This window comes from Aquarana catesbeiana, linkage group LG03 (assembly GCF_042186555.1).
Source record: "Aquarana catesbeiana isolate 2022-GZ linkage group LG03, ASM4218655v1, whole genome shotgun sequence".
Lineage (NCBI taxonomy): Eukaryota > Metazoa > Chordata > Amphibia > Anura > Ranidae > Aquarana > Aquarana catesbeiana.
Genome location: NC_133326.1, coordinates 608,801,618 through 608,825,659, shown reverse-complemented (window position 1 = coordinate 608,825,659; position 24,042 = coordinate 608,801,618). Strand labels below are relative to the sequence as shown.

At 41.9% G+C, this 24,042-nt stretch overlaps 1 protein-coding gene across 2 annotated transcripts in view; it reads right to left on the bottom strand.

The window, feature by feature from the left end:
- The window catches only part of LOC141133090 (zinc metalloproteinase-disintegrin-like VLAIP-A), a 120,232-nt gene that overhangs the window by 16,560 nt on the left and 79,630 nt on the right, over positions 1-24,042 (bottom strand). For both annotated transcript variants that reach the window (XM_073622219.1, XM_073622220.1), the window contains 3 exons: positions 21,200-21,289; positions 14,073-14,265; positions 9,058-9,160 (listed from right to left, as the gene is read on the bottom strand). In XM_073622219.1, the coding sequence (XP_073478320.1) occupies positions 9,058-9,160; positions 14,073-14,265; positions 21,200-21,289 (386 nt within the window). The remainder of the gene's footprint in view (positions 1-9,057; positions 9,161-14,072; positions 14,266-21,199; positions 21,290-24,042) is intronic.

Here is a 24,042-nt window from a genome sequence, read left to right as displayed (position 1 = left end):
CTAGCAGAAGCATGGTGGTACTTCTTGACCAATCTCTCAACAAATAATGCAGGGAATGCTATTGGCTCTCTCTTTAATAAAAGAGGACAGGAGAGGACTAGTTTTTAACGAGGGACTCCGATTGTGTTTATTATTGGGCTTTCAGTGATCAGACGTCTGTCTTGGACTTCTGGTTAGGGCAAGCATTTACTGTTTAAAAGTATACTTGCTATATGTATACTACTATAAAGTTGTGGGCTAGGCCTTCTAACCTAAACAATTTCAGTGTTTTTTCAGGAGGGGGTATGTCAATACCGGTTGTGACATTGTGTATGTTGTTATGCCTATGCTTCCTTACAGTCAGGGGTGATGACAAAGTGCAGTAATCCAAATATCTAACCAATTTTAGATTATTGAGGTAATGACATCAATCCCTTGGCACTGAACCAGCTCTTTAAGACTTCTAAAAACAGGGAGGCAGAGGTGGGCATTTGGGTCACGTGACCGCTGTGATTGGCTGTCATAGCGTTCACATGATCGGAAAGCATGCAATCGCAAAGTATGCATTGGAAAGTTACTGATCTCAGGTGGCTACAATGCTGGGAGTGTTCATGGAGCGCTCTGTCATCACGGTAAGTAGTTTACACTGGGCTGCATATATGCAGCTACTCAGTGTTAAGGCCCACCGACCGAGAGGCTGCATATATACGTACTGTCGGCGCTAAGGAGTTAAAAAATAAAATCTCATTGGTTACTGTGGGTTCCTTTCCATTTTAGGTTGCTCTATGCTTTTTAATTAAAATTCATCCACTTTGAGTACAGGAGGGATCATGATTGGCATAGTTCAATTTCCGCACTGCAAATTCACAGATTTAAGAATAATCTTCTCTTTTAGCTTAACCTGTCCTAAGTGTCGGCTGCCAGTACTGCAATATGTTACTTAATAGCTGAGAAATCCGGTTTCCTGTGTAAGTGAAATATCAATCTTTTGTTTTTAGCTTCAGTGAGGTTTCATTTAAACCCTTCACAACAGAACTTCAACCAGAAGGTGGGACAAACCACTTAACTCTGGCAGGGGGCGATTAAAATGATGAACTTTTATTTATTCATGCAAAACCTTTATTCCAAAAGGAAAAAAACTGTTTGCCGTAACTGATTATAAAGTGTGAGCTGGAGTCTGGCTTCAGCTTGTTAGTGATTCTAAATCTGCTAATAAATTTAACCCCCCCCACGCACACCCTGACAATGCTGCTGTCTGCTGTGCCTCCTCTGTTTATTAATCCAGAGTTGTGTCTTACTAATACCGGAAGTGTGTTACTGGACAGATCACCAGGTGAAAACGGAGGTAAAAAGCCAAAGAAAATAAAACTATTGCAGCCATCACATCTAATGATTGGAAGGGTGCAATATATTACATTTTTGGTTTAATATTGCTTTAAAGCTCAACTCCAGGATTTTTTAATCTTGCAAAGTACCACCCCCCACCCATCATCCCCTATATTGCCTAGACATTAAAAAGTCCTCCTCCAGCTGTCATGAACATCCCTCTGTCATTCAACAATCTTCCTGTGAGTTCAAGGCGTCATGGACACACCCCTTAGGGATGCATCATTACGTTGGCCTTGGTTTAAAATACATTGCTTCAGAAAACAGCATCCATGGACCATTCTCAGCAGCATTGAGTAGAGGAGAAGAGAAAGGAGAAAGATGACCCAACTTGTCATGTGGCTACCTGGAAAACATACCCCAAAAAAGGTATGCAGGATTTCTTTTATAGTATGGGGGGCAGGGGGTTTAGGCAAAGTCCTTAGAAGAGTTATTAGCAATGAATAATATGAGCAATGATCAAGATCCAAATGTGATGCTCCTAATAAAATCAGTCATGTCAGGTCTGTTATTCATTAAGTATGCAGCCCGTTTTCTACACTTTGCAAACGACACTTGTTTAGTAATTGGAGTCTCTGCTGTGTGTGGACCAAAGATACATTCTCTGGGGGAATTTAACAAAAACTGGAACACACAATCTGGTGCAGCTGTGCATAGTAACCAATCAGCTTTTAACTTCAGATTGTTCAATTAAGCTTTGACAAAAAATAAAAACTGGAAGCTGATTGGATACTATGCACAGCTGCACCAGATTCCGTGTGCACCAGTTTTAGTAAATCCTCCCTCCCCCTGTGTTTTTATCGTGGTGCTGCTGTAGTTTAATGCACTTTAGATGCATGGCAGACCGCATAAAAAAAAAAGTTGGCACCAGGATCCTTTTCTAGGAAGATGCAAAAAGAAATTAAATATTTAATGTAAAGCAGATCTTCACTGCATCTGAGCACCACAAATTAATTTTAAATTAAATTTAATTCAGTTTTTATAAGGCAAACTCCCCCATCCATCCATGTCTCTGTGCATTATTTTATTGATAAATCACTTTGAAAAAACACTCCCTAGCATTTCTGGCTGTAGCCATCTTGAGTAAGGGCAAATAATTCACGTTGCATTTACTCCCTGGGATCCATCTGCCCTTAGCTCAAGCATGCATGCAGGAGAGTGTGCTTAGCTGAGAAAAACCCTCCTCCTCTCCTCCCCTCCTGAAGACTATGACATCATTTGCCTAGGCAAGAAACCAGAGAGTAACTGAAGAAATGTAAAAAAAATATATATATCAATCAGGTAGTGGTGAACAGCGCATCAGCAGTCTCCCAGTGCAATGCAATCAGACCATCCCAAGCGGTCATATATAGAAAGAAAGTTCAGAGGATTGCTGCACAAAAAATGTATTGAAACGAAAAACATACGAAAAACATACAAAAAATTTATTAAAATTGTTCCATTATATAGTTACAGTTTCAGGCTATATTGTTAGCCCCTTCTTCAGACTGGAATATATCACAATTGAGTATTCTTTTCACATCATTTATAAGAAAAAGCATAATTGGAATCAATTGCATTAACAAGATGATTATCCATCATCACATGTGCCAAAGATCTCTTTAATCAAAAATAGCAAGATGAAAAGGCTAGAAGCTGGATAAAAATTCCTATTCACTCTATCACGCCTCCCTGGTGACAACCTGTGATATAAAATAGAAAACAGTAAAAATAGAGAAAAACATATGCCTTTTTATCATCATATTCAGTAAATACAATATCATTTTAAACAGGTCATATGTTGATCAACCCATACTCCTTGAGTCACTCATACAAACAAATACAGATTAATTTCCGAGTTTAATCCTTTGGGGTACATAGTATCTAAAGAGTGAATCCACTATGCTTCTTTCCATCTCAAAATTAACTCACAATTACCACCTCTCCTACCGCGACTTACTCCATCTATAACCATAAATTTCAGTTGAGAAATCGCATGGCCCTTTTCAACAAAATGTCTAGCTAATGGAAGTTGCGTAAGTTTGTCTCTAATAGAGTATTTTTGCCGGGCAATGCGGTCCTTTACTTTTTGGGTTGTCTCACCAACATAGAGGAGCCCACAGGGACATTTAATCACATAGATTACATATGAAGACTGACAGGTGTAATATCCTATAATTTTAAAAATGTTTTACCCCTTCTATAAGACAGAAGAGGAGGTGTATTAAATTCAGAAATATTTGGATAATTTTCACCCAATATGGACCAGTGTTTGATGATAATACTAAATATCCTGAAGGAAAAGGGATGAAATTGAGCCACAAATGGAATCCTGCTTTGTCTAACAATTTTGGGTTTGATATCTAATGAAATCATCTCCCGTTCTTTATGTACCAACTCTGAAGGGTAACCCCTCTGTGTGAGTCTCTCTTCCATTCCATTAAGTCGCTGATAGCTTCTTTCTGGATCATTTACAATCCTATTTACCCGAGTCACCTGTCCATAAAGTGAACACATTATCAATGAATCTGGGCCACCCCTTACAGTGGTCCAGAAACAATTTGTTATTAAAAACGAACGAATTCTCAATCATGTCCATGAAAGTGTTCGCATATGGATGTGAAACATTGGACCAACCCATTGCTGCTCCTTTCAATTGAAGAAAATTAGCCTCTTTAAAAAGAAAGTAATTTTCTTCAAGTACAATGGCCAATAGTTTCAACAAAAATGCAATCTATACATTTTCATATTGACGGGATGGGTTAGAAGCCGATGACATGCTTCAACTCCCAATTCATGCGGTATAATTGTATACAAACTGGATATATCCCATGTGACTAGGATGGAATCAGAAGCTATTTGAACCTCCCCAATTTTATTAAGAAAATCACCTGTATCTTTGATATAGGACTTAGTTTGTGACACCGGTGATGTGAATAAATATCCCTGTGGGCTTCTCTATGTTGGTGAGACAACCCAAAAAGTAAAGGACCGCATTGTCCAGCACAAATACGCTATAAGAGACAAACTTACTCAACTTCCATTAGCTAGGCATTTTGTTGAAAAGGGCCATGCGATTTCTCAACTGAAATTTATGGTTATAGATGGAGTAAGTCATAGTAGGAGAGGTGGTAATTGTGAGTTAATTTTGAGAAGGAAAGAAGTACAGTGGATTCACGCTTTAGATACTATGTACCCCAAAGGGTTAAACTCAGAAATTGATCTGTATTTGTTTGTATGAGTGACTCATGGAGTATGGGTTGCTCAATATATGACCTGTTTTAAATTATATAAATTATATTGTATTTACTGAATATAATGATAAAAAGGCATATGTTTTTCTCTATTCTTTCTATTTTATATCACAGGTTGTCACCAGGGATGCGTGTTAGAGTGAATAGGAATTTGTATCCAGCTTCTAGCCTTTTCATTTTGCTATTTTTGATTAAAGAGATCTTTGGCACATGTGATGATGGATAATGATCTTGTTAATGCAATTGATTCCAATTATGCTTTCTTATAAATAATGTAAAAAGAATACTCAATTGTGATATGTTCCAGTCTGAGGAAGAGCGCTATCAATATAGCCCGAAACTAACTATATAATGGAATGTTTTTGATACATTTGTTGTATGTTTTTTGTATGTTTTTATTTCAATACATTTTTGTGCAGCAATCCTCTGAACTATATATATATATATATATATATATATATATATATATATATACTGTATATACAAACAGTATCTTACAAAAGTGAGTACACCCCTGACATTTTTGTAAATATTTTATTATATATTTTCATGTGACAACACCGAAGAAATGACACTTAGCTACAATGTAAAGTAGTGAGTGTACAGCTTGTATAACAGTGTAAAATTGCTGTTCCCTCAAAATAACTCAACACACAGCCATTAATGTCTAAACTACTAGCAACAAAACTGAGTACACCCTTAAGTGAAAATGTCAAAATTGGGCCCAATTAGCCATTTTTCCTCCCAGCGTCATGTGACTCATTAGTGTTACAAGGTCTCAGGGATGAACGGGGAGCAGGTGTTTTAAATTTGGTGTTATCGCTCTCACTCTCACATAATGGTCACTGGAAGATCAACATGGCAGCTTATGGCAAAGAACTCTCTGAGGATCTGAAAAAAAGAATTGTTGCTCTACATAAAGATGGCCTAGCCTATAAGAAGATTGCCAAGACCCTAAAACTGAGCTGCAGCACGGTGGCCAAGACCATAGAGTGGTTTAACAGGACATTGCTGCAGAGGTTGAAGAGGTGGGGGGTCAGCCTGTCAGTGCTCAGACCATACGGCGCACACTGCATCAAATTGGTCTGTATGGCTGTCGTCCCAGAAGGAAGCCTCTTCTAAAGATGATGCACAAGAAAGCCCGCAAACAGTTTGCTGAAGACAAGCAGACTAAGGAAACGTTTTACTGGAACCATGTCCTGTGGCCTAATGAGACCAAGATAAACTTATTTGGTTCAGATGGTGTCAAGCGTGTGTTGCAGCAACCAGGTGAGGAATACAAAGACAAATGTGTCATGCCTACAGTCAAGCATGGTGGTGGGAGTGTCATGGTCTGGGGCTGTATGAGTGCTGCCGGCACTGAGGAGCTACAGTTCATTGAGTGGCATGAATGCCAACATGTACTGTGACATACTAAAGCAGAGCATGATCCCCTCTCTTCAGACACTGGGCCGCAGGGCAGTATTCCAACATGATAACGACCCCAAACACACCTCCAAGGCGACCACTTCCTTGCTAAAGATGCTGAGGGTAAAGGTGATGGGACTGGCCAAGCATGTCTCCAGACCTAAGCACTATTAAGCATCTGTGGGGCATCCTCAAACGGAAGGCGGAGGAATGCAAGGTTTCTAACATCCACCAGCTCCGTGATGTTGTCCATTGAGGAGTGGAAGAGGACTCCAGTGGCAACTTGTGAAGCCTTTTATAAGGGGGCCCCCAGATCCCGGCCCCCCACCCTATGTGAATGAGTATGGGGTACATCGTACCCCTACCCATTCACCTGGGGGAAAACAAGTGTCAATAAAAAAACACACTAGACAGCCTCTTCTCCCAGTGTCCGGTTCTTCTTCCGCTCTCCGGTGTCCTTCTGCCACTATCTTCTGCTCTTTTGCCCGCTCTTTTGCTAGCGTTGGCCCGGTCTTCTCTGTCATCTTCTTCCCTCCGGTTTTCTTCCGATGTTGACGCAACGCTCTCTCCCGCTGTAATGCCACTGCGCGGTGCGCAACGACTTATATAGGCATGGAGCGTTGTCACCGGGTGGTGTCATCCGGTGACCCCGCCCCTATGACGTCACCCGCCCCATCATGCCCCCCATCATGCCCCATGCCTATATAAGTCATTGCGCACCACGCACGCGGCATTACATCGGGAGAGAGCGTCATGTCAACATCGGAAGGAGACCGGAGGGAAGAAGACGACCCGGAAGACCGCGCCAATGCTAGCAAAAGAGCGGGCAAAAGATCAGAAGATAGCGGAGGAGCCCGGGAGAAGACACCGGAGAGCAGGAGAAGAACCGGAGACCGGGAGAAGAGGCTGGAGAAGTCTGAAGAGACCCCCCAAGTCAGAAGAGACCCCTGGAGCTGCCTAATAAATTACTTTAAAAACCGGTCTAGTGTATTTTTTTTATTGACACTTTTTTTCCCTCAGGTGAATGGGTAGGGGTACGATGTACCCCATACTCATTCACATAGGGCGGGGGGCCGGGATCTGGGGCCCCTTTATTAAAGGGGGTTTCCAGATTCCGATAAGCTCCCCGCCCCCAGACCCTGACAACCAACGGCCAGGGTTGTCGGGAAGAGGCCCTTGTCCTCATCAACATGGGGACAAGGTGCTTTGGTGTTGGGGGGCCGCAGTGCGCCCCCCCTGCCCCAAAGCACCCACCCCCCCATGTTGAGGGCATGCGGCCTGGTACGGTTCAGGGGGGGGGGCGCTCGCTCGTCCCCACCCCCTTTCCTGACCGGCCGGGCTGTGTGCTCGGATAAGGGTCTGGTATGGATTTTGGGGGGACCCCCACGCCGTTTTTTCGGCGTAGGGGGTTCCCCTTAAAACCCATATCAGGCTGAAGGGCCTGGTATGCTCTCGGAGGAGGAACCCATGCCAGTTTTTTATTTAAAATTTGGCGTGGAGTTCCCCCTCAAGATCATCAGAGCAGAAGTCGCATGCCAAAGTCGGATCATGCAAGACGGCAATCCGACTTTGATCCGACTTCAATGATAGTCAATGGGCTGAAGTAGGATCAAAGTTGGACCAAAGTAGTACAGGGAGCATTTTCAAAGTCAGACCAACTTGTGTCGGACCAGTTAAGACGGCTCACATAGGGAAACATTGATTTTCACACGTCATGCGACATGAGCTCCCAATGTCAGAGCGTTTGTTGCACCAGTGTAAAACCAGCCTGAGAAAAACATTTGCCTTTCATCATGCTAGAACATTGTATGCACGAGAGGCAAGGAAAAGATCCCTGGTTTTTAAGGCCCAGAAAAGTCACATGGGGGATAGGAGGTTTTACATTTTTCATTAAAAGATTTTTGTGCAGTAATCCCTTTTTGTCGTCTCCTATAATATAAGCCTTTGGAGGGCTTGCTTGCACTTGTTACTTTGACCGACGTTCACCTCACCCTTCTGGACTTTTCTTCTAATATATATATGTATATATATATATATATATATATATATATATATATATATATATATATATATATATATATATATATATATATATATATATATTTGTAGAGGTGACTCCTGTGTAATTTAAATGTACAGAGAGTAACATTTGACAGTACCAATAGTGAACATAGTATTGTCAATGCTGGCAAGAAGGTAAAAAATGCCCCGCTCTGGGTTTTGGCCACAAATGAGTAACAGTCACACTTCCTACATGCCACATTCATAGTTCTAGTACTTGGCCAGCACAGCACTGGTATTTGCAATCTGAACTGTTCAAGTGTGTAAAATAACAAAGTCTACCCTCTGGAATATTGTGACTGTATCATTTTTTCACCTTAATAAGAGCTGCTTTTGTATATATATATACACTGTATTTATTGGCGTATAAAACGCACTTTTTCACCCTGAAAATAGGGTGCAAATAGCGTGTGCGTGTTATACGCCAATACTTCAATTTTAGCTGCCTCGGAGGGGACAGAGAGGGGGGCAGGATGAGAGCCGTCAGATTACATACAGTGAGAATTTCCTGTTTACTTGGCGGCCTCTGTAAAAGGAAGTCCCATCTCCTGGCCGCCATTGGACCACTGCTCTGTCTATCATTGGAGATTCTCACTGTATGTAATCTGTTGGCGCTCATCCCGCCCCCTCCCTGTCCCCTCTAGGCTGCAGATGGGCATCGATCAGGCTGCACTGATGGCAATGTTGAAGCTGCTGCATTGAAGGCAATGAGGGCTGCTGCCATTGATGGCAATGGTGAGGCTGCTGCAATAATGGCAATGGTGAAGCTGCTGCATTGATGGCAATAGTGAGGCTGCTGCATTGATGGCAATGGTGAGGCTGCTGCATTAATGGCAATGGTGAGGCTGCAGATGGGCACTGACCCTTATTTTACTTTAAAGCTCCTTATTTAAAATGTAAGTTTTTTTCATGAAACTTCCCTCTTAAAATGAATGTGCGTGTTATAAGCCTGTGCGTGTTATACGCCGATAAATACGGTATATATACTCACTGAGGAGAACATGGTAGATATCTGTCCCCTGACAGAGTACAGTGTCCATATATTAGGCCTTTAAAGTTTAAGACAAAGCAGTGATCAGCACCTACAAGAGCATCTGAAACAAACGGCAAAAAAGACAACAAAAGAGAATTCATGTAATGTTCCACTGTGCTTCTGTCCAAAATCAAATGTCTTGTATTCAAGGACTAAAGTTATTCACAAATACACTGAAAGAGAACCATCTCCCCGATTTATACTGGATTAGTCAACAGCCCTTATACTTTTGAAAATTCTGGACACCCCCATAACTGTCCTACAGAGGTGTGGATATGGTCTTTTACTAAGACAGCCAGCAATGACAGGGCATAGACAGCTAGTATTGAGTGATGTCTTTTACCAACTGGCTACTCTAATACACATGATCGGAATTTCCGACAACAAATGTTCGATGTGGGCTTGCTGTCGGAAGTTCCGACCGCGTGTTGGCTCCATCGGACATTTCCAGTCAGAATTTCCGACAACAGATATTTGAGAGCTGGATCTCAAATTTTCCGACAAGCGTGTGTACACAATTCAGACGCACAAAATTCCACGCATGCTTAGAATCAAGCAGAAGAGCTGCACTGGCTATTGAACTTCATTTTTCTTGGTTCGTCGTACGTGTTGTACATCACCACGTTCTTGACAATCAGAATTTCCGACAACATTTGTGTGACCATGTTTATGCAAGACAAGTTTGAGCCAACATCCGTCAGAAATAAATCCACGGTTTGGTTGTCGGAAATTCCGATTGTCTGTACGCGGCATAAGGCTGGCCATACATGGTCGAATTTCTAAAGAATTTTCTTTTGAAAATCAGAAATTTTTCGCGTTTTGTGATCCGATGGTGCCCCCATTGATTTCAAAATTCAACCAACCAATTCAATTTCACCTCATGTTGCTACAGAAAAGAATTTTCGTGGCTGGGAATCTTCTTTTCTTTCCGGGAAATTTCTTTTCTTGCACATGCGCATTTCTTTTTCGGTTACATTTTTCGCATGATTCTCCCATCATTGATTAGAGAATTTGTTTTTCAAAAAATTTCCAACATGCCCGATTACTGAAATTCGATGTCCGCGCTAATGGTGCTGCAGCCCACTAATGGTGCGAAATGTGAAAGAAAATTCTTAGATAAGTTTTTCGAAAGAAAATTCTTTCGAAATTCGACCCATGTATGGCCTGCCTTAGATAATAAATTCTAATAAGCAGGAACTTTATATGTTTTTCATTAAAGTGTTACTAAACCCAGGACCCTGCATTCACTATATCTGGTCTCCCACAGTACACAGAACATGGAAATGCAATTATTTTAGTAAATATAAACTGCTAAACACCTTTTCTCATCAGCAGTATATAGCAGTCTTGTGACTTCTATAGGTGTCTGGTTAAAGCTTGTAGGAGGAGCTTTCCTTCTCCTCTGACTGTCCTATGAGGCTGCAGGACCCCTGACCCTCTGTCTGGATAGTGCTGATCACAAAAAAAAAAAAACTCTCTAGCAATACACACCAAACTGAGCAGGTGCAGAATGACTCCAAAGGCTCTGTACTATAAGGAGATGGATTGGGGACAGTGGAAGAAGGGGAGGACCAAAGAAGCCAGGATCAAACCGCCTTTTGACATAATGCAGAGATTAACCCCTTAGGTATCACAATGAGTATAGCAAGCATGCTTTACTGCATATACAGACTAATTTTACTATTGTGGGTTTAGTAACACTTATAAAAATTGTGATCCTGTAGATAATATCCTAGGCCTTTTTTTACATTTTGCCTTGTACAATTCTTTAACAAAATCTAGGAATTTCATATTGATAACCAATTGTGAGCAAAGCCACATCCGTCCAGTCAATGATGTTGTATATATGGTTTGTCAAAGTGCCAGATTAAGCTCTGAGGAGGCCCCTAGGCAGTCGCAAACCTTGGGCTCCCCTCTTAGGTTTGTGGAGGTTTCTCTGCACTACTGTAGTGGGATAACATTGAACTAAGTAATGTGCATGTCAACCACTAGGTGGAGATGACCATCACTACTGTACATTGCATGTACAGTATGTAGGTTGCACCAAAAGTTTTTCCAAAATAGCACCTGAAAGAAGATGAGCTTTTAGGTGACAAACTGTAATGTGACCTGATGTCTGTGGTTTATGTACTTTAAGTTGTTATTAGATACATTACATTAATATAGTATTTTCTCTATAGAGTCTTTAAAAGAGAAGTTTAGGATTAAAAAAAACAAAAAAGACATTTATACTCACCCGGGTGGATGCAGCATTGATCCAATTCTGAATCTGTCACCTGCCATCTCTGTAGTGAGAGCCTCTCTGCTCTCTAATCCAGCATTCAATGGAGTGCTGGGCTGTGGAGGGGGCAGGAGAGGCGGGCTTAGACGATTAGCGGATCGCTGAGAGGCTGAGCCAGGTGCCTATCCAGGCTTCTGGGCAGATACTGACCATGTGGTCAGGATCTTTTTAGAGCCTGGACCAGCTCTGTGATGTCACCTGACAGAGAGCTTCAACTCACTGTCAGCTGAAAATGGATCACAGGAGAGCAGACTGAACTGCACTCCTGTGATCCATAAGAGAAGTATGGCCAAAATAGCTTTACTCATACTTCTCCTTTAATTTCCAGTTTAAATTTTTTTAAATTGATTCATTTTTTCTATCTTTTGTAAATAATTTGAGAAAGCTTCATTGTTGCACAGCCTGATTTGTATAGATTGTTTTTCTTTTTTGGGGGGTCAGGAAATATACAGTTGTGCTCATAAGTTTACATACCCTGGCAGAATTTATGATTTCTTGTCCATTTTTCAGAGAATATGAATGATAACACAAAAACATTTCTTTCACTCATGGTTAGTGTTTGGCTGAAGCCATTTTTTTTATCAATCAACTGTGTTTACCCTTTAAATCATAATGACAACAGAAACTAGCCAAATTACCCTGATCAAAAGTTTACATACCCTGGTGATTTTGGCCTGATAACATGCACACAAGTTGACACAAAGGGGTTTGAATGTCTATTAAAGGTAACCATCCTCACCTGTGATCTGTTTGCTTGTAATTAGTGTGTGTGTATAAAAGGTCAATGAGTTTCTGGACTCCTGACAGATCCTTGCATCTTTCATCCAGTGCTGCACTGACATTTCTGGATTCTGAGTCATGGGGAAAGCAAAAGAATTATCAAAGGATCTGCGGGAAAAGGTGGTTGAACTGTATAAAACAGGAAAGGGATATAAAAAGATATCCAAGGAATTGAGAATGCCAATCAGCAGTGTACAAACTCTAATCAAGAAATGGAAAATGAGGGGTTCTGTTGAAACCAAACCATGGTCAGGTAGACCAACTAAAGTTTCAGCCACAACTGCCAGAAAAATTGTTCGGGATACAAAGAAAAACACACAAATAACATCAGGTGAAATACAGGACTCTGAAAAAAACAGGTGGTGTAGCTGTTTCAAGACGCACAATAAGGAGGCACTTGAAGAAAGATGGGCTGCATGGTCGAGTCGCCAGAAGAAAGCCATTACTACGCAAATGCCACAAAGTATCCCCCTTACAATACGCCAAACAGCACAGAGACAAGCCTCAAACCTTCTGGCACAAAGTAATTTGTAGTGATAAGACCAAAATTGAACTTTTTGGCCACAACCATAAACGCGACATTTGGAGAGGAGTCATAAAGGCCTATGATGAAAGGTACACCATTCCTACTGTGAAACACAGAGGTGGATCACTGATGTTTTGGGGATGTGTGATGTAGTATGTTATCAAAAAATACTGGAGAAACATTTGCATTCATCAGCCAGGAAGCTGCGCATGGGACGTACTTGGACATTCCAACATGACAATGATCCAAAACACAAGGCCAAGTCGACCTGTCATTGGCTACAGCAGAATAAAGTGAAGGTTCTGGAGTAGCCATCTCAGTCTCCTGACCTCAATATCATTGAGCCACTCTGGGGAGATCTCAAACGTGCAGTTCATGCAAGACAGCCTAAGAATTTACAGGAACTGGAGGCTTTTTGCCAAGAGGAATGGGCAGCTTTACCATCTGAGAAGATAAAGAGCCTCATTCACAAATACCACAAAGGACTTCAAGCTGTCATTGATGTTAAAGGGGGCAATACACAGTATTAAGAACTGGGTTATGTAAACTTTTGATCAGGGTCATTTGGGTAGTTTCTGTTGTCATTATGATTTAAAAAGAGTAGGCTATGTAAACTTATAAACACAACTGTAAAAATGTAATATTTTTCTTTACTTTAGCCCAGTAAATATGAAATATTGTATATGAATATCATGTATTGTCTATCTAGTCACCAGGGGGCATTTTATGCTCTTTTTCATGTGCTTTCCACTGTGTTCTTCTCATTCTTCTTCAAAAGCTACATCCAAGCTTTCAATCAGGCAAAAAATACCAGCAAGCAGGCTGCTTTTACGGGATGGTAGTTGCATAGAGGGATTCTCTGACAACCAGCTGCTGACTAATTTCCTGTCTTGTGGGTTTCCTGTGGAGTGAGTGGTTACTACTGCAGAGTATTTGGGTCTCATTTTTCCTCATCATTCCACTATCTTCATTAACATAACTTTGTTATGGCAAAGAGGATGGTACACGGCTGACTGAAGCTTGCAAAACATTGTTCTAAATAATTATATTGACAATTATATATATTGACAATTATATTGTCTTTTATCTAAACACTTGTACCTGTCAACTGATTATTAATGACCTGTATTTGTCAATTGACAGATCATTAATTCATTTCAACTGATTTTTAAGTCACGCATCATTAAACAGGTTTTCACTTTAAAACTGCTCCCTCATACTACACCTTGTAGTTCCACCTATTCTCTTTGTAAATTTGGAATTGAATCATACATATATACCTTCAGTACAATTGTCAATACAAGTTTATGTTTGCAAAATGTGTCTGTTCAGTATGCATATTTTTAAGACACACATACATTGAAGATGATGGCCACTCTTAGTTACCTGAACCCCACAGGTCAATGCACTGGTTTTTCAATGTTGGACATTTTCCACGTAGACAATACCCTTTACCATCCATACAAGAGGTGCCATCTTTTTTGAACAAATCGAGGCAGCGATTGGATTTCCCATCACATGTGTCTGGAAGGTCACACTCATGAAGGCTGTGTTGGCACATGCTTCCCGCTTTCTTAAACTGTAATACCACAAAAATTCACACACATTAGCACAAGACCCTTGCAGTGTTATTCAACAGCATTATCACCAACTTTAAAAGTCTGAAAATTAGGTTTAAACTGGAATTTAGGAAATGTGGTCCCAGTGAAATAAAGGGATGATAAAGTTCTCATCCATACTTAAAAGGGGTATAATGCCATTTTAATACCTCTCCTCCATGGGATTGGATTATGCAATTAGAAATGGGTGGTTTCACAGGCTTTCACATCTCCGATCTTATTCTTGGACAATCAGCATCTGCCTTGACACATTTTATGCAGGGTTGCCAATTGAAAGTTTATATACAGTTTGTAAAAATCAGTGATTTTTTTTACAACTGTCTCTAAATATTAGGGACTGATAATTTGTCATGTTGTGTTGACTTTTTAGGTGTGAATCAGGCAAATTACTCGTTATGCGTATTCTCAGTGTTTCCATATTGTGCTTATATGGTTTATATATGGGTTGTCTTAGTTTTTAATAGGAGTTGTATATTTTTTTTATGTTTTGTCAGTAAAAAAGTCTGCGGTAGGTTGGCACCACTGATTTCATGATGATTGGATTAAGGCGATGGAGTCATACGTGTGGTTATAAATGCTGGGGTATGTTCCAGACACTCATTAGAGCAGAATATACAGGTTGCATAAGCCGTGAAGCATTCTTAACACTTAGTAAAGTGCAGAGTTTTGTCCTTCCCCTACTTGCACCTGTGAGCTACTCCAAGGCTTTGTAATCAAAGACCACTCATTTTCCAGCATACAATGTCAAGCAAGATTTCTGAACTTACCAGCAAGTGATGGAAGTGAGAGTCATGTGATGGTACAGAGGGTACCCCTCAGTTTTGCAAGATATGTCACAATTTGCATTTTACAAAGTAAATAATTCAACCATCAATCCCTCCCCTCATGCCAGGGTACTAGGTGTAATCCTAGACTCTGACCAGCTGGTAGACTTCACCTTCGTAACATCTTTAAAATACGCCCCTTTTTAACTAATGAAACCGCCAAGCTACTCATTCACTCACTTGTTATCTCTCGCCATGACTATTGCAACACCCTTCTCATTGGCCTAACTCTCCATAGGCTATCCCCTCTTCAGTCTATCATATATGCTGCTGCCAGACTTATCCACCTTACCAACCACCCAGCGTCTGCCACCCCTCTCTGCCAATCCCTACACTGGCTCCCGATCGCCCAGCGAATTAAATTCAAATAACTAACCACAACATACAAAGCCATTCAGAACTCTCCCCTGAGCTACATCACCAATCTTGTCTCCAAATATCACCCAAACCGTCCCCTACGCTCCTCTCAAGACCTCATACTCTCCTGTCTCCTCCTCCCATGCTCATCTCCGGGATTTCTCCAGAGCCTCTCCCATCCTCTGGAAAGCTCTACCTCAACCTGTCCGGCTATCTCCTACTATAACTGTCTGCAGGCAATCCCTGAAAACTAATCTCTTCAGGGGAGCCTACCCTGTTTCCCCGAAAATAAGACCTAGCGTGATTGTCGTGATGGCTGCAATATAAGCCCTAACCCCAAATAAGCCCTAGTTAAAGTCCTTGTAGGTCTTATTTTCAGGGTAGGGCTTATTTTCGGGGAAACAGGGTAGGGCTTATTTGGGGGGTAGGGCTTATATTGCAGCCATCACTGACAATCACGCTAGGTCTTATTTTCGAGGAAACAGGGTATCACACCTCTAGCTAATCTTTTACCACTTCCATCAGCTCATTCCCTACAGTTACAACCTTTTGCCCCACCTGCCCCACCCTATTAGAATGTAAGCTCTTCTGAGCCGGGCCCTCTTAATCCTCTTGTATTTTATTGTATTGTAACTGTACTGTCTTTTTTTTATATCGTAAAGTGCTAAAGCATTAACTGTTGGCGCTATATACATTCTGTGTAATAATAATAATAACCATAAAGTGATTGTAATTTTTTTTTTTTTGCTGTATCTGTGCTGGAATAGTTGCATTGGTGGACAGTAGAGACACTGGGGGTCTAAATGACCCCCAATGTCTCTATAAAGAGTACCGTCACCCGCCCTTGCCATCACATAGGGGGCTTCTTAGCCCCCTTGTGATATCAATAAAGAAAAAAAAAATTTAAAAATGTGTAAAAAGCCAGAAGCTGTATCCCTTTTAAAAAAGGCCTCTTACGTCTTCTTTGAGAAATTGTGTTAAACTTCTTCTTTGTTAAATTGTAACAATGTAACAATGTTTTGTTATATATACAACTCCTACTGCTGTGTTGCTTTTTTGCTTTCTTGTTTTATCATGCTCCTACTCGCTCCGAAGGCAATACCCTTGACCTAATTTTCTCTCACCTTTGCACTCAACCTCTCTAAACTATCCATTCCCTCTCTCTGATCACCACCTTATTAGTTTCACTCTCTCCCTCTCCTCCACCTCCTCTCCCTCCAACCGCGTAAAAGTTACCCGCAGAAACCTACGTCATCTCAACCCTTCTCTTCTCTGCTATCGACAACATCTGCGACAAAATCTCACCCCTATCCTGCATCAACCTAGCCACTTCGGTCTACAACGCCTCACTTCTAGCCTCACTGGACTCAATGGCCCCCCTCACTACACACAGAATCAGGCCCCGACCCCGTCAACCTTGGCAAACAGATGTAAATAGAAGTCTGAAAAAACATAGTCGTGCTCACTAGCGCCTGTGACGTAAGACTAAGTCTCAGGGAGATTTCAACCAATATAAATCTGCCCTCCAAAAATACAATTCCAGCCTCCTCACTGCCAAGCAGACCTATTTTATCACTCTCATTAGCAATTTATCATGCCGTCCCCTTCAACCCTTCTCTGCCTTAAACTCTCTACTTCATCCTCCACCGCCTCCACCCACCAAATCACTCACTGCCCAGGAGATTGCCAATCACTTCAAACAGAAGATTGATACAATTCATGAGGAGATCCCTACTGTTCCGATACCCTCCACGCTTTACACTTCATGTCCACAGGCACAATCATTACTTCCCTCTTTCAACCCCACCACTATAGACGAGCTTGCAAAACTACTTGCTAATGTTCACCTTACCACCTGCTCTCTGGATCCTGTTCCCTCGCAAATGCTACGTTCACCCTCTGGCTCTATGCTACACTCTCTAACCCACATCTTCAATATCTCCCTCTCTTCTGGCATCTTCCCCAACTCTCTAAAACATGCACTTGTCAGACCCATACTTAAAAAGCCCTCACTGGACCCATCCAATCTTAACAACCTACTCCCCATCTCCTTGCTCCCCTTCTTATCCAAACCCCTCGAACGTCTGGTCTATAACCGACTGAGCATCCACCTCGCTGATAATAGCCTTCTTGGTCCCCTTCAGTCTGGATTTCGTCCTCAACACTCCACAGAAACTGCTCTCCTAAAACTAACAAACAATCTACTAACGGCCAACACCAATCAACACTATTCTGTACTCCTACTCCTGGACCTCTCTGCTGCCTTTGATACGGTTGACCACCCCCTCCTCCTCAAAAAACTCAACGCCTTTGGTCTCCGTGACTGTACTCTTCACTGGTTCTCTTCCTACTTATCCAACCGCACCTTTAGCGTTTCCTACAACTCTACTTCCTCTTCTCCTCTTCCTTTCTCAGTTGGGTTCCCCCAAGGTTCTGTTCTTGGACCACTCCTATTTTCAATCTACACCTCCCTGGGTCAGCTGATAGCCTCCCATGTCTTACAATACCACCTCTACCCTGACGACACCCAAATCTATTTCTCTACACCTCAACTCACTCCCTCTGTCTCCTCATGTATCACTAATTTACTATCAGATATATCAGTCTGGATGTCACACCACTTCCTTAAACTCAATCTATCCAAAACCGAACGTATAATTTTTCTTCCCCCATATGCCCCTTCCCCTGATCTCTCTGTCAAAATTGATGGCACAACTATAAGCCCATCCCCATATGCCAAGGTTCTAGGTGTAGTCCTGGACTCCGAACTCTCCTTTAAGCACCACGTCCAATCACTGTCCAAATACTGCCGCCTCAACCTCCGGAACATCTCCAAAATACGCCCCTTTCTAACCAATGACACAACAAAGCTCTTAATTCACTCGCTGGTCATCTCTCGCCTCGACTACTGCAACTCCCTTCTAATTGGCTTACCTCTACATAGTCTATCACCTCTTCAATCCATCATGAATGCTGCTGCCAGACTCATCCACCTTACCAATCGCTCTGTCTCTGCTACCCCTCTCTGTCAATCCCTCCACTGGCTTCCGGTCAGCCAAAGAATTACATTCAAAATACTAACAACTACGTACAAAGCTATCCACAATTTAGCCCTCAGCTACATCACTAGGCTAGTCTCTAAATACCAACCTACTTGTTCTCTTGGTTCCTCTTAAGACCTTCTGCTCTCTAGCTCCCTCGTCACCTTCTCCCATGCTCGTCTCCAGGACTTTTCCAACACCTCTCCAATCCTATGGAATGCCCTACCCCAATCTGTCCACTTATCTCCTTCTCTGTTAGCTTTTAGACGATCCCTGAAAACCCTTCTCTTCAGAGAAGCCTACCCAACCCACACCTAACAACAACTGTTTTTTCATTTTCTCCATCAGCTCACCCCCCCCCCCCCCCACAGTGATTACCTTTTGTTTCCACTTGACCCTCCCTTCTAGATTGTAAGCTCTAACGAGCAGGGCCCTCTGATCCCTCCTCTATTGATTTGTATTGTAAGTGTACTGTCTGCACTCATGTTGTGTTGGCGCTATATAAATCCTATATAATAATTATGTTTTAATATGTATTATGTTTTATTATGTCATATACAGTGATGTTATCTTCATAATCACAATGTTGGTTGAATAGTTATTCTCCATCTGAAGTAATATTTGTACTGTATTTGTAAAATATCCAATAAAAAAGTTATTGAAAAAAAAAAGTGTGAAAAAAAAGAGAATTATATAAAATAACAAAAAAATGTAAAGCACCCCTGCACACACCCCATATAAAAAGCACAGCGAGCAAGCAAGTTTATGTAAACATCAATTGCACCACACATGTAAGGTATCGCTTTTAAAGAGTTGCCTGTAGAGAATTTTGGTTGCCATAATTTTTTGCAATTCCATGGTTGTGTGCACAATATTAGGACTCGACATGCTTGGTATCTATTTACATGACGCAGCCCCATCTTTTATATTTTACCAAAAAAAAAAGTATAATATTTTGTTTATTTGCACTAATATTCATTTTACTGTATTTTTTTCCTGAAAATATGTCTTTGATAAATAACTGCACACATATCATGCAACAAATGAAATTTAAACTACCAGCAATTTGTTCTTTGGGGGCTCTGCTAAAAAAATATATACTTTTTGGAGGGTTTGCAGCAATATCTAGCAAAAAATGCAGATTTTAACATGTGTTTGAAAAAAAAATTGCCCCAGTAGACAAGTGGTTAAAGCAATTTTACATATTTTTGCCTTTCCATAGTTATATCATTATACCAAAGGTAAAGATTTTTGGATTAGTAGTGGAGGATCTGTATTTGACTTCATCTCATTCAACCTCTCCTACCAGACTGAATAATCTAAACCGACTCATTCCAACGACTTGAAGCTCAAGGGACATTGGCTCTCTGAGCCCCATTTTTTCCTATTGCACACCACTATAAACCTGGAAAAAAATCCATTCACTGATTAGGCAAGTCACAGGCCTGAACCTCCCTCCCCAGAAACGTTCTTACTTTATGTTTATAACCGATGGTCCCAATCTCCCACCCAAACATATGTAGAGCATATTCATGATATGGAATCCATTATGCACTACAAACTAGACAGACTAACTCACTTCAATTACATGTGGCAGGCATAAAAAGACTTCCAAGCCATCAGAAGACTGAATTAAACTTAGATTAATAAGGTACACTTCATAAAAACACAATGACTATGTGGCTCCTATTTTCTGGTCATCTTGGTACCCATTTTCCTCTCCCACTCCCCATCAGTTACCTACCCTCTTCCCTCTCTTACTAGTTCTTATGTCTCCCTTACATTATCTTTGGGTTTCCCCCCTCGCCCCCTCCTTCAGATCAGAATACCACATGATTATCTCTTCTACCTGACTTACAAGACAACTAAAGTGGAGGGTGTACCCGCATTCTCTGGACAATATTGTGGGACACAAGAAGTTAGGCGCTTTGGAGGTTATGTGTAGTGTTTTTTTTTTTCTTTATTTTGGCTCCCTCTTTCTGATTCTCCCCCTCCCTGCTATCCCCCTCCCTTTCCCTTTTTTCCCCTTCTCTGTACACTTAAACACAATTGGATATTTTTTTAAACAGCCTTCAAACTCTGAATCGAGTACATTAGATCTCTCATTCATGCATGTAATACTTATTTCTTCTTCTTGTCAAATGTTTAATTATTTCTAACATGCTCAACCAACCTTCATGCAAGATCTTGTTTTGTTACCATAGCTTTCACTATTCATGTGTACAAGGTCTGTATTCATTGAACTTCGTGATCTTCTTTCATATATATATTAGCAGGATTGTTCATGTTATGTTTCACTGTTAACAATATTTAATTTTTTAAAATAAAGTATGTTTAAAAAAAAAAAAATCTCATTTAAATTCCATACTTGAGGGAAGATATCAGCCTTATGTGGCGCTCATTGTTTTCAATCAATCAGTTTTTATTGTGAAGCACTACCAATGTATAACATTGCAAAGCAGGAAAGAGAACCTGCACATGTAATGAACAAATATGGCTGCCTCCAGGTACATATATACAGTAATTATGAATTATACACAGAAACATTAACACAAATTAATAACAATATTAGCACCAAGCTGATTGTGCATATACCAGTATCTTGAAAGGAAATAAAAACACAAAAAATTTGTACTCTAGATTGACAGATGCTTTAACATGTTGCCACTCACCTGACATTTCTCGCAGCATTCCCCATCTGCACATACAGCTTCTGCTTTCAGTTTACATGTGGAGGCATCACAGCAAGGATTGGTGCATTCCTAACAAGAAAAATAAAGCGCCCAATGTGCTCAGTATATAGAGGATAATACAACAGTATGAAGAAGTAGCTCTCAATATCAGTCCAGTCCACACGATGTAGAAATGTAGGGATAAAACAAAAACTTGCCCCAAACTTGCTCATCCATGTCTTTATGGTCCTTGCTTCGCAGTCATTTTGGAAAAGGAAAGGGCCATCCCCAAACTGTTCCCACAAAGTTGGGAGCATGAAATTGTCCAAAATGTCTTGGTATGCTGACGCCTTAAGACCCTTTTCACACTGGAGGCGTTTTTCAGGTGCTTTAGCGCCTGTAAAGCGCCTGAAAAATGCCTCATCTGCAATCCTAGTGTAAAAAGCCTGAGTGCTTTCACACTGGTGTGACTGCGCTGGCAGGACATCAAAAAAAGTCCGCAAGCAGCTTCTTTCAGGAGCTTTAGGAGCGGTGTATACACTACTCCTAAAGTGCCCCTGCCCATTGAAATCAATGAAAGCGCCTCGGCAGCGGTGCTTTGCGGGTGCTTTTAACCCTTTATTCGGCCACTAGCGAGGGTTAAAAGAGCCCGCTAGCCGCCAAAAAGCGCCTCTAAAACTATGGTAAAGAGCCGCTAGTTTTATACTGCCAACGCCCCCCCACGCTGCCAGTGTGAAAGGGCTCTATGAGTTCCCCCTTTACTGGAACTGAGGGGCTAAGTCCAACCCGTGAAAAAACTACCCCACATCATAATCCCCCCTCCACCAATTGATTTGAACCAGTGCAAAGCAAGGTCCATAAAGACATGGATGATCGAGTTTGGGTTGGTGGAACCTGACTGGCCTGCACAGAGTCCTGACCTCAACCTGATAGAACACCTTTGGGATGAATTTGAGTGGAGACTGCAAGTCAGACCATCCAACATCAGTGCCTGACCTCACAAATGCGCTTCTGGAAGAGTGGTCAAACATTCCCATAGACACACTTCTAAACCTTGTGGACAACCTTCTCAGAAGAGTTGAAGCTGTTATAGCTGCAAAGGGTCGGCCAACTCAATATTGAACCTTATGGACGCCATTAAAGTTCATGTGCGTGTAAAGGCTGGCCAATACTTTTGGTAATTTAGTGTATATCAGTGGTGGCCCTATCCATGCGTCCGGCCCCCTAATCTACATTCGGGGCACTGGATGAATGTATTCCAATAGGGGGGTGTATTTTTAGAAGCATGTGATTAGAGCCAGAGGCTCTAATAGACTTCAAAATGAATATTCGCTATTCTCACACTGATCCTCCTCCCAGCCAATCAGGAAGCAGATCATGAGACCCGTCACCCGATTGACTGAAAGGACAGGCAATCCTATTGGATGCCAAGGAGGAGGAGGGAGGAGATGCACAGCTGAAGCCAGTGTAATGCATAGGAGGAGGAGATTCCTGTCTGTCTCCTCCGTCGCAGCGCTGCCCGCCTGGAACCTAGATGGGGGTAAGTGCTGGATGACCGACTGCGAGTGGGGGGGGTGCCACCGGCCGACCAGGGGGGTGGTTGCTTGCCCCCCCCCGAAAAAAAAACACCAGCCACTATATATATATATATATATATATATATATATATATATATATATATATATATACTTGATATGCATGTCTACCCAGTCCTGAAATTTACACAGCTCAGACACACACCAAAATCCTTCCTGGCAGGGAAGGTGACCTAATCTTTGTTTGCTGCAGTTAAGTATCGCTTCCAGCCTGTAACTGGATAAAGGGTCCTTTCACACGCGTGGTCCGCTCGGTGGACTCCACTTTGCTCAGCTGGGGATCAATCCGCTGATCCTCGCTGAGCAGGCAGATGACAGAACTGTCTCTGCTCACTGTGCAGAGACAGACCTGTCAGATTTCTGCTTTCCTCTATGGGGAGATCGGATGAAAACGGGCTCGGGTCGCAGAGAGTGCGCTCCGATCCCACCCAAGTGGAATATTCGCTATTGTAACACTGATCCTCCTCCCGGCCAATCAGGAAGGCGGTTTTGACACCAGTCACCTGATTGGCTGAAAGGACAGGTGATCCTATTGGATGCCTAGGAGGAGGGGAGGAGCTGGAAGCCGCCATGGAGGACACGGAGCCGCTGCACTACGCTGCCTGCCACCCACAGCTGATGAAGTGCCGGACCGACCGGCAAACAGTGGGGGGGAGGGGGGTGGGTGCCGCGAGGGGGGAGGAGGGAGGGGGGGGATAGGTGGTTGTTTGCTGCCCTCCCCCCAAAAAAAACACCAGCCGCCACTGGTTAGCACATGAGCTTCTTTTACTGTTTTTTTTTCCAGTTCCCCTCTGAGCTCTGCTGTTCAGTTGATTACAAGAGGCTCATAGCAGGTCATATTTAGGTATGTTTTGTGCATGCATTCAAATAAAAGTTGATTTAAATATGTATATACACAAACATCTCTGTTAAAAAAAATATGTATACACATACAACTCCCAGGCACCACTCCAATTCCTGTGTCGCTCTCTCCAGCCCCAGGTGTCCCCTGCTGGGGCTTATTCATAGAGCCCAATGACTAAGCCCCAGTATGGAGAAAAACATAGCAGAGGACAGGGGTTGAGTATCTTCATAAGATGATCCTGCAATAAAGTTTGCTGGATTCATTGGGAAGCAGTATGCAGTTTTGGCATTGTTTTGATACATTTAATGATGTACCAAAAAAATAGAAAGCTGCATTACCGTATTTATCAGCATATAACACGCGCCGGCGTATAACACGCACCCCAAGTTTAGGAGGGAAGTTTA